Here is an 11,306-nt window from a genome sequence, read left to right as displayed (position 1 = left end):
AGATACCCGCATGAATACCGTTCTTTGCCTTGGTAGTTCTTTTTTTGCAGTGTTGATAACTTTATATTAATTTTCCTTCGTATGCCGAAGGTGGAGTCTTACGGGTGGTCATGGATTGGAAACCGCCGGTTGCTTCGGTGGGCGAGGAGCAGTACACCACATTTACGGCAACTGTGTTCGTTGTGTCGCGTTCTTTTACAGCTTATTTCCCCGCAATCAATGAATTTATGCGTCAATTTAATCAACAGGGGTCGGCGTTGTATCGGATGAGAAGTTTGGGGTCTAGGTTGCATTTTGGCTTACGAGCATCTTGTGACCAAGTGTATGCTGTTCCATTTTGGCCCCATCGAACCATTTTTGCGGTAGAGGCGGAGAATGCGTTGATGCTGTATCACCCTTGGTGCAACAGGGAGTTGGAGGGTACTTCTGCCACAGCAGAGGTTCATGTGAGAACACGTGTTCTTTTTTGCAAGGCGGCGTGCTCTTTTGATGGGCCCAAAGGTCGTATGCTGACGGAAGCCTCCCTAATAACACTATTACCAAGAGTTGTGAATTCATCACGCGACGCAAAGCCGCGTGAAGGTCCTGGCAGTAATGCCTTGGCGTTGGAGATAGTGCATGAGGTAACGTATGGTGTGGGGTTGCAGAAGGAAGCGTTGACCATAGTGGTCAAGGGACAAGACGTGGGGGAGGTGCCTCAGATTTACAAAGCCGCAAATGACACGAAACCTACACCCTGTCTAACTGCTATGAAACCGTTTGTAATCTCCCTTGAAGAGGCATATCACTTCAGTGCGATTGTGTGTGCTGTGCTTGCGTCCGCTTCACCGCAACAGTTGTCTGTAGAGGCATACCTTGGTCGAGAACGATCGTTAAAGCTGAGTATCGCGCCATCTGTGGCGTATTCTCCGCGTTCCTTCGATGTGGCATTCGTATCCTGGGAGGGCATAGACTTCACGATGGAAAAAAACGGGAGCTTTGAGGGACATACAGTGGCGCTGTCACTCTTGTGCGATGCCTCGTTGCGATCGACTGAGCATCAAGACATGACAACCCTCTGGGGCAATCTCCTGGCTGTGAAGAAGACTGCTGCTGCTGTAGAGATAGTGGGAAGTTGTGATACGGCAGGAAGTTTAATAACCCTTAAAAAGACAGTTGATGCGGGCACTGCCGCGTTATGCATTGGTGGGGTTTTCTTGCACCTTACCGAGCAGAGGCTACCGTTGCTCTTTAACCAACTTGTGGACGTATACAAATTTCTCTCATCTGGTTTTCTACCTTTGCCCTTATCGCCGCGACAAACTGTTATTGCTGCCCCGGAGAAGACTCATGCATCCATGCTTATTCACGTTGCAAAGGTTCACCTGGGATTTGTGTGGTACAGTCGAATGAACGGCACCTATGGGGAGCTGCAGTTGGCCCTTCGTGCGGTCACGTGGAGAAGCGATGGAGCACTAACTCTGGAGAATGGCGGTCTGCAGCTGAAGTGGTTCGATGCAGCTCCACCTGGCGAGTCTATGAGCCCATGTGAGCTGTTGCTTCGAGAGGCTAGCGATACTGTCCCGCTGATTGAAAACGTTTCGCTGTCAACGCAGGCATCAAGTGTCGAAAGCCTCTGTGTGACGGTTTCACCCATCCACATGAATTTGGCCTTCGACACCTACTTGAACCTTGTTGAGTTAGTAGCTTATCATCTGAGAGTGGAACTCAGGAACCCCGTGAGAGGGGCGTCAGAGGAGCATGCCTCTGTAGCTGCTGCGGGTCATGGTGCGTTGGCCTGGAACAGCTCATTCTCATCCGCGTCGCCTTTGTTTTCGGCTGGGAATGAGGATGCCTTCCCATCCTTCTTTGGCACAGAGTCTGTTCCGCAGGCTGCTTCCACGTCGCCTGCCTGGCAATATTCTCTGAAGTTAGCGGAGCTGTCGCTCACGGTTGCTAAGCAGCGGCACGTGCACGGCGCCGGTGACGTCAACTCTAAGCCGTTCTGCTGGTTACGTTTAACCAATGTCGTCTTTGACCTTTTCCCTAGCATAGCCTCTTTTGCGTTGCGTGAGGTGAGCCTTTCTTGCGTCCGTGGGACGAGTGCCGTGGCGCTTTCTGGTGTGCAGTTTAGCTCATCGCGCACTGCTGCCGCAGCTCCTTCACTGCCCGAGATGGTGTGTATTGTGCAGTCGATGGTCACCAGGCTTTTCACCCCCGATCTGTGGACGTGTTTTGATTGCCTCGTCAGGACTCCTGCAGAGGAGCTTGCGGAGCTTTATTGGGGGATGACGCATCCGAGTGGGAGTGATATTCTCTGCCGCCCCCCCACCGGCAGCGGTGCCAGTGGCAGGAAGGGCAATCACCGCAGGCTGGAGGTTGTCACGGTGGATACGCCTGTCTGGGAACTGAGAAGTGATCTGGTGCTCAGCCGCAACTGTGGATCGGTGCTGCAGTTCGCCAGCGTGAATACCAACAACATCCACGTGGAGATGCGAGGCCACGCGATTACTATAGAGACACCAAGGAACGCTGAGGCCGCGATTGTGGTGGTGGTGGATGCGGGACTTTCCTTAACTTTTTCCGACGGCCGCTTTGTCTTGCCCTCGCTCCCCTCGAGCCACTCCCAGGTGCGTCGTCGGGAGCGTTTAGGTGAGGAGGCGCTGCTGCTGCCGTTTATGGCGTTGGGCGAGTGCAGCTATGTCCGATGTCTTAACGTCAGCTTTGCCGCAACTGAGCGGGAGGAGAGGCATCAACATGCGCCGCCGCTTCCGCCGCCGCGGCGGCAGCAACACGATAGGGCGACTGGGACGGTGCAGTCTCAGCGCTGGAAGGCGCAGGTGGGGATTCAATCCGTCATGCTGCATGTGGCTTCCAAGAAAGGAGGTGGCGTGAAGGCGACGGTCGCTGTGGAAGCGAGGATGTTCCTGCGTGGTTGGACGATCGAGCAGGGCGAGGTTGCCCTTGAGAATCTCAGTGTTATCACCCACCCTACAGCCTCGGCCACCAGCGCCAACTCCACTACCGCAACCACCGGCAGCAGCGGCGGCGGCGGCGGCAATGCGATGGGCGCATGCACGACGGATAATGTCTTGATTGCGCCAGTCTCTCTGCATCTTTGCATCTCGGAAGGGCGTCAATTTGCGTTTGTCATGGGGCGTATTGTTGCGGATGCAATGGTGAGTGATGTGCTGCTGCTGAGCACGATGACGCATGAGCTTGTTCTTTTTGCGCGGCATGCCATCTCGTCCCGGTATTCGCCGATGGAGCAGGCGTACAACTTGGAGATTGAGCGCGTCTTGGGGTGGAAATTGATGGGGCTCCGTGGAGGCAGCCAGGAGGACGGCGGCGCTCGCCACAGGGACGAGTCCCAGAGTGATGAGCCCCCCCACGCGGTGCCTGCGCTTGCCCTGGCCGCGTTTTTTCCCTTCATGGAGCTGACACTGAGCAATGTCAAGTACCCACTGCTACAGCTGGCACTGTCAGACGTGGTGTGGAAGGAGAACGTGTTTCGCACGAATCGAACAACCCTGCTGCAGAGCCAGCATCTGTTTCTGCGGGTGTATGGGAAGGGCCGCTGGGACACGGTCATCCCACCGAGGGCCGTGATATCGCTTGAGGCGGTTCGCTCTTGGTCAAGGCGAACGCGTACGGAGCAGGTCGAGCTTCGGTGTGAGGGCTTCGTGTTGCATGTCTCACACCTGCTGCTATCCAAGCTGCTACACATTCGTCGTGAGTGGTTGGAGCTGTATGCCACCATGCTTGAGCACTCACACCGGGCGGGGGAACCGCCATCGCCGCTAAGCTCCGCTAGCGTGCCTAACCCCGATACCACCGCCACACATCGCTTTATAAACGTGTTTGATGATGTTTTTTACCTCTTCGTAGGAAAAGACCTGGAACATGGGGAGATTGTGCCACTGCCCTCTTGCACCGCGGTGGACCTCACCTTGCCGTTTAATAGGGCCGACGACGTCCGACTTTACCTATACCCTCGGCACTGCGTTGAACTGGACGAGCACGGGCGGCACGTACGGAACAGTGAGGGGCTGCGTAGAGACATGCAATACTGCCACGTTGTGGCAAGCCAGCTGCAGTACGGTCGTGCCTTTGGTCTTGTGATGGATGATTTGCTCGTGGTGATGTCATGTATAGAGACAGACGGGGCGCCGACGGCGGTGACACCGCTCGCGGCCGCCTACGCCGGAGCTTCCCTTTACGGCGACAGCAGTGCGGCGCCTCTGATCGGGACGAGGAGTGCGGCAGCTCCAGGGTCTGGGTTCACAAACGCGTCGTCAATGGCCTCTGTTAGGGGAGCAGATGAGGCGGGTTTGGTCGTTGTCCGCTTTCATTCCCAGCGAACCCTGTGCAACGGCGTTGGGATGGTGATTGAGGTGCGGCAGTACATCCTGGGCGATCCCGAGGAGACGCCGGCGAGTGACGACTTCTGGATCGTGCCCCCAAACGCGGAGTACCCTCTTCTTGGCCTATGCAGCCGGGTGGAGCTTCGCCTCTCGCTGGATGGCTGCGTGTATTGTACCTCGCTCAGCACGCTCTCGCTTGAGAGTGGCGTCGTTTTGACGCTGCAGCCAATCGGAGACGCGGCGACGCCTCAGGCCTGCCACAGTCGCTTGCCAGTTTGCCTCTTCATGGCGCTGCAGCGCTTCGCAGCGAGCGGGTCCGCCGTCATCCACCTCTTGCCCCGCATGACGGTGCTCAACCACATTGGGGTCCCTGTGAAGCTGTCGCTCTGGCAGGAGGAAGAAAGCGCGCCGCGGCGCCGCGACGACGGTGTGGGGAGTATCATTTATTACGATCGTGGCGAACGCGGCAGCAGCTCTGTCGATGCTGCGACTGCTGCTGCAGCTGGTGATCAAGCCTCTTTGCTGTGGCCGCGCTGGGGCGGGCGCGATTCGCGGCGGCGGCGGCGGCTCATACGCGTCGGCGGCCACGGGGCCCTCCCGCACCGAGGGGCTCTTCCCATTTGCCAGTGCTCCTACAGCGGCGGACTCTCGCTGCGGCTGAGCTTCACACAAGCAGGTGGGGAGACGTTGCAGACAGGGGAAACCGTGACGGTGTGCAGCTCGCTTAAGCGGAGAGTGGGGCGAGAGCCATGTCTTGTGCGGCTGCTTGACTCCAGCGGACGCTCCTTCTATGTGCAGGTGGCTGTGCTGCACCGGACGCTCCTGCTGTCGGTGGGGCACTGGGTGATCAACCTCACGGAGTACCCCGTCTTGCTCACCGACAGCGCCGTCTCGCGCCGCCTCACGGCAGGGCAGCTGATGCACACTGGAATTCCGCCATCGCAGGGTCTGCCTTTTCTAGTTGGTTCGCGCCCGGCCGAATTCACGGTGGCTTTCTTAAAGCTTGGCCTGGACGGGGACTGGTCCGGCGCGATTGAGACGCGGGTTGGGTCCCACGGCGTCGCGGAGTCGCCGCGCTGCGTGGTAGGCGGCCTCACGCGAAGCTGCAACTACGTTATTCAGTTCCCACGGGTGCAGGAAGGGCGACCGGTGGTGCTGCTGCTCACCCCCCGCTGGGTGTTTATCAACAACGCAAACCGTCGTCTGAAGGTGCACTTCGCGTTTCCCGCCAAGAGAAGGAGCTACTCGTCTAAGCGGCCGTCTGCTGGTGAGCACACGCCTCCGCCACAAACAGCAACAGCAGCAACGGCAACAACAACGACGGAAGCAGGGACACAGCCCCTGTCCTTTCTGACTCTGCGGCCCGGCGAGCACCACTTTAGCTGCCTTGGCACAGCCACGGGGAACGTGGCATCGTTCCAGGATACGCTGGAGGATGCCGCGCCGTCCATTACCTCCTTCTCCAACGACGCCGTGCGTCACACAAACCTGGCGGAATTCTATGAGGTGCATCGTACGGCCCCCATCTCCGTGGATGGCCCTTGCCACGCGACATTCAACCTGTGGGCCTCCCTGCGGCAACCGGAAGTGGCTCCCAGCGTCGTCTATGGGGCGCGAACGACGGGCGCGGGGTCGTTCCTGCCACCCCCCCAGCTATCCGCGGGTGGCTCCCACTTCGGTGAGGATGTGGCTTTTGTCACGGGACGCATCAGCGTGACGGTGCAGCACATTGACAACGTCTTGGCAGTTGTGATCGACGGCATTCATGCAACCAACATGGTGATTCAGAACCGGGCGCGCGGTGAGACGCTTGCTGTGCGGCAAAAGGGAAGTCAGCGTCGCACCGTCATTCCTCCCTGCCAGAACCGTTTTTTTCTCTGGGAGGACTACAGCACGGATCCGGTGATTTCGCTTCACGTCATTGGCCACAAAGGGGCGTGGTTTGAGGTGGACTTCTCCCGAGGCGACTGTCAGGTCCAGCGACGGCACACGTCCGACGCCACCGCAGAGGTGCTTTCCCCGTTTAGCCTTCGTGCGTGCACCAGCGCAAGCAACGCGCAGCATGTGACAATTTTGTTTACAGACGAAAGTCTCCCCCCACACGCCTTCTTTGATGACGCGTGGCACACGAGCGTGGGTCACACGCTCTCGTTTCCCGCGCTGGAGCTGCTGTGGCTCACCGAGGAGCGGCCTGGCAGGGATAAGCCGCATGTGTCGCTGATGCTGCGGGACCTGCAGGTGCAAACCCTCGCCGCAGGCAACACCCACACCATTTCCGTGATTCTTAGGCGACTGCAGGTTGTGGACGTGCGCGCGCAGGCGGCTGTTGTGCTTCACCGCGCCAGCCCAGCAACTCCGAATGCGGCGGAGGCGATGACGAGTGGGGGGATTTTAAGCTGGTTCTGGCGCGGGGAGGAGGTGCCTCCGCAGGACTTGCAGGCGGTGTATGCCGCCATGATTTCGGCCAGTGGTGTGACGCGCGTCACGGAGTTGTCATTTGTCCTTGCTCCTTTTGCCGTGTATTTGTCAGACCACTTCATCGTGTCGGTCTGGTACGAGTACCGTGGCCTCCTCTCGCTCTTCGCGGACAGTGGCGGCAAGCAGGCGCTGGCCGCGGCGGCGTTGGCGTCGCCATGGGTGTCGCGCCACGAATTTTCTCAGGGTCTGGTGGCGCGGCTGCACGGGCGTGGGAACGGCCCCGGCGGGCCCGCTGCGGGTGCGACGTCCGCCGCTGCCTCCGCCGCAATCACGACTGCGGCGCACTCCAAGCAGCGCGAGACACACGACGGGCCGGCGTTATTGTTCGTTGATCAGGCGCGGTTTTCCAGCCTCACGGTGTTTTTGACCTTCAGCCGCCACAAACCCGATCCGCTCTGGGGACTCCTGGGGATTTATACGCTGATGATCCCCAAGCGGCTGCGGCAGATGGAGGTTTCGTGGAAGGCGCTTGCCGTCGACAATAGTGCCACGACGTGGGGTCTGCTGCTCGCGCAGGCGCAGCACTGGCTGATGGATGGGGCGCTGCGCCAGTGGCCAAAGGTGACGCGCCTGGGGAAAATTGTCGACAAGTTCAAAGGCGGCTCCCACAGACGTGTGACACTCGCCGACACGCCCCCACCGATGCTGTCGGACGTCGACAACTTTCGTGCTACTGATGACGACGAGGAGGACGAGGAGGATTAGGAGCACCGTGCCAACCGGAGGAGGCGATAGTCGGCAGAGCCTGACTTCCGTGCCGACGCACACTGAGGTTCACCCCTCCTGTGCTTTGTAAATTTCTGTGTGTGTGAGTTTTTTTTCGTTTTAATTTGGTTTTCCTCCTTTCTTCCATATCTCTTTCTCTGTGTATGCGGTGCTTGCTTCTTCTTTTGTTTAATCTTCTCCTTGTGCACACACACACACACACATATATATATATATACGCGTCTGTGTGTGAGTGCGGCTTTTCACCTTCTTCCTCTCGTCCACTTGCGGCACGGCATACGCCGTAAACGTTACAGACGCACACGTGTGTAGATACCCAGTCACACACCTGTAAATACTTACAAATATACACACTCACACGTGCGCATAGGAAGGAGCGGGTGGGTCGTTGGTAGGAAGATGGAGCCCCTGGCGCGACACAACTCCCCGGCCATGGACGCCAACGGCTGCCGCAACCCACACGGCAGCAGTCGCGTGAATGCTGCAGGGAACGAGGAAGTGGCGGTGAGGACCAGGCGCGGGGGTCGTCGGGCGCAGCGGCGTGCCACGCAGCAGCAAGTGGCACCCCCCGCCACCGCAACCGCAGCGGCGGGGACGACGTCGAAGGCGATGGGGACAGTCGTGGTGCCAGTGCGCGGGGAGGCGGCGACGTCGTCTGGAAATCAGCGCCCGGTGAAGTGCACGGCCGTGCGGCGACGGGCCAAGCCCGCCAACACCACCGTGACAAGGGTGGCAACGGGTGTCTCCCTAGAGGCCCTCCGGGCGAAGCGGAATGGCACGGCGGCGGATGGCGCCCCCGGCGGGGACGCGCGGACGATTGAAGCAGTAAGTCGTATTCTTCTGATGTACGCGTCGCGGCAAGCACACGGCGGCAAGGCCAACTTTAACCGGCGCCCGGGCTCCTTTCCGAGTGAAGCCGATGCGTGCAAGGTCGGTTTGGAGCGGGGCGGCGATGGCGTGGAGGGGGCGGAGGGGAGCACGCTGGCGACGGCGCCAGGGGCGGCAGAGAAGAACGTTGGGGTTTTCCTGGGGGATCTGCCGCCCTCCGGCGCCGACGTGGCCGGCACCCGCGACATTCACGCCTATGTGATGTCGCTGGTTTCCTCGGGAGACCTGCCACCCGAAAGCCTAGAGGTATTGCATGCCATGCTGTCTCACACCACACGCGGGGGGAGGGTAGACGCCTTTGCCGCGCCAAGGCGAGGCAGACACGGCATTCCCCAACCGGGTTTCCCGCCCACAAGGAAGGATGCACAACAGCCGACGACACATGCGTTCTCTACGAATTTCGACTGCCCCGCACAACAGCAACAACAACATGAATTGATAGAACCGACAGAAGAGGATTTATTTGGCTATGGCAGCTATGCGTCATGCAAGTATCCCGCGTATACGCATGGCATGGACTGCGCCCAGGTCGACGTAGCGCCACTTCATTACCCCGCGGGCCAACCCAGTCTCACAGCCGACGGTGCATACTTGGGCGAAAAGGCAGCGTCGTATCCATTTCTGGGCGAGTACGCTCCGCGTGAGGACCAGGCGCAGCAGCTATCCACGCATGCTGGGGCGCTAGACGGCGTAGCAGGGTACGAGGACTATGCACACTTGTTAGGGACTTCTGGGAGGTGTGAAGTCAACACCAGCAAGCGGGAAGCCACCCGTAAAAGTAACTATGGCAACGACGACGACGATGATGATGATGCGGACTTCAAGGCTATGCTGCAGGATATTCGGGATTTAGCGCAACAGGCATCGTCGCCTCCACGGCTGGGTGACGCCAATTCTGCAGGTGCGACGGCTGCGGCGGGGTCGTGGAATGGGTGCAGCGGCGACTACCCGGACGAAGCCCTGCTTCTCCTCTTCCTTTTCCTCGTTGCCTGCGCCGTGCGTCACGATCAGCCAGACGGAGCGTGATTCATTGCGCTCCTTTCAGCAGGCCTTCCTCGCTCACATGCGGGTGACCGGATCGCCAGAGTGGAAGTCCCCTGCTGTGACGTCGCCGAGAAATCTGCTGTCTGTTTTTGTGCGTGACGGTGACGCGGATCGGTTTGCGGCGGGGCAGCAGCCGCAACAGCAACAGCAACAGCAGGATGACGCCTGCGACGGCGGGTACGCGACGAACCGCACACTCTTTTCGTACCGCACCGCCTGTTTGGAGGAAGACGGGGACGCAATGGCCCCCGACGAGCTGGTGCCCCGCGAGGCCTCTGTAGCAACTACCGCCGCGGCGCGGCAACTACACCCACAGCAGCAGCAGCAACAACAACAGCAACAACAGCCGAGTGACGCTGAGGCTGCGCCGCGGGCGGCGCAGTTGTCGATGCTGGCCTCCGCAATGCCTGGCGACGCGCAGGAGGACGCGCAGGCGACGACGACGACGGTGGCGGTGGCGGACGGTGTTTGGTCCTGGACCTCGTGCGATGGCGGCCGGGGCAGGGCGGGGGCGGCGCCGCGGGGAGCAGTCGCCACCGCAACCGCGTCGACACCGTGCAGACGGTGGTTCTGCGCGGACGAGACTGCGGAGCGCCGCGCCCGCTCCGCCACGCCCCGGCAGCCAACCACGCAGAGGAAGCAGCTGCGACTGAGCGGCGACGGTGCACCGGATTCCCTGGCCGCGTGCGACCCCGCCCTGCCGGCGCTCTCTGCAGTGTCAAGGGCGACCTCCGGCGTCGTCACCACCACCGGCAGGGCGACGGCAACGACGGTGCGGCCAGCAGAGACGGGGAAGCGCGGCGCAACGGTGCTCAACTTGAACGCGGCGCCGTTCATCCCGTCTCGCATGGGGTCGCGTTGAGCGATCGCCGTTCCTCCTCCCCTCGCAGGGGATCGCCGTGCGGGCGTCGCAGCGGCGACCTTAAGGGGACGTGCAGAGCGTCCAACGTAAAGGGGGAAAAAGGAACGGCGGCGGCACGAGAGGCGCGAGCCCACAAGCGCGCAGATAAACTTGTTTGCAAGGGCGGACGGCGAAGAAGGGGGAGAGTGCGGGGAAGGCCATGAATGACCGCCACTCGCTGGCTTCAGCAGCGGCGGCGGGGGGGCGGGGGGCGACGCCCCTTTATTTTCCCTCTCACCCGCGCCGGCAAACACGTTGGTCCGCAGCCCACGCATACAAACATAAACAAAAAAAGAAGAAGAAACGTTCATATACGCATACATATATAAATAGATGTGTAGAAGCGCGGGACGGCTTGAAACGAATCACACGGAAAAAGGACAGACTAATACAGCTTAAAAAAAAACAAGACTATCCCCTCTCCTACACGCTTCCCGCTCTGCACACACACTCACACACGCATTTTATTTCCTTCGCATTGTTTTTTTATTTTTCTTCTTTTTTTTGTGTTTTTGTTTTTCTCCCTCTCCCACAAACTCTCTATCTCTTTCCCGTTCACCTGGCGCTTGGGGCTGATGAGAACTAATGCTAGTAACGAGGCTGCCCGTGTGTTGAAGGATCCCCCCGCCACGGGGCGGGTGTTGTGTGACGGCCCCACGGAAGGCCGATCGCGTGCGTGTTTGTGTGTGAGGGGTGTGTGTGAAGGAGAGGGAGGGAGGGAAAGTGGCAGTGCGAGGAGGATGATGTGTGTGTGTGTGTTGTGTGTGCTGCAGGTGTCTTTTTTTTCTTTTCTTTTTTTCTTTTCCCCCTCCTTTTTTTTAGATGTGTTTTTGCTTCACGTGCGTCGTCTCCGCCTTCTGTACAGGGTTTACTTTTTTTCGCTTCCTCCGCCGGGTTGGCGACGAAAACGTGGCAGGCGGAGAGGG

General features: G+C 59.5%; 3 protein-coding genes across 3 annotated transcripts, besides 3 other annotated features; all 3 read left to right on the top strand.

The window, feature by feature from the left end:
• Positions 1-110: 110 nt before the first annotated feature.
• Positions 111-7,526, top strand: Tco025E_07605 (uncharacterized protein; the record flags this gene model as incomplete). Its single annotated transcript, XM_029374468.1, has 1 exon — positions 111-7,526. The coding sequence occupies one exon, from the start codon at positions 111-113 to the stop codon at positions 7,524-7,526; it is 7,416 nt and encodes a 2,471-aa protein (XP_029225426.1).
• Positions 7,527-7,732: 206 nt separating this feature from the next.
• Positions 7,733-7,750: a microsatellite.
• Positions 7,751-7,946: 196 nt separating this feature from the next.
• Positions 7,947-9,461, top strand: Tco025E_07604 (uncharacterized protein; the record flags this gene model as incomplete). Its single annotated transcript, XM_029374467.1, has 1 exon — positions 7,947-9,461. One exon carries the CDS (start codon positions 7,947-7,949, stop codon positions 9,459-9,461), a length of 1,515 nt encoding a protein of 504 aa, XP_029225425.1.
• Positions 9,462-9,498: 37 nt separating this feature from the next.
• On the top strand, positions 9,499-10,341 carry Tco025E_07603 (uncharacterized protein; the record flags this gene model as incomplete). Its single annotated transcript, XM_029374466.1, has 1 exon — positions 9,499-10,341. One exon carries the CDS (start codon positions 9,499-9,501, stop codon positions 10,339-10,341), a length of 843 nt encoding a protein of 280 aa, XP_029225424.1.
• Positions 10,342-10,858: 517 nt separating this feature from the next.
• Positions 10,859-10,900: a sequence feature (A-rich).
• Positions 10,901-11,158: 258 nt separating this feature from the next.
• Positions 11,159-11,184: a microsatellite.
• Between the last annotated feature and the right edge of the window lie 122 nt (positions 11,185-11,306).

The sequence above is a fragment of the Trypanosoma conorhini genome, assembly GCF_003719485.1.
Source record: "Trypanosoma conorhini strain 025E chromosome Unknown Tco_14.4_contig_00601, whole genome shotgun sequence".
In the NCBI taxonomy this organism is placed as follows: domain Eukaryota; phylum Euglenozoa; class Kinetoplastea; order Trypanosomatida; family Trypanosomatidae; genus Trypanosoma; species Trypanosoma conorhini.
This window is presented reverse-complemented; position numbering and strand designations above follow the sequence as displayed.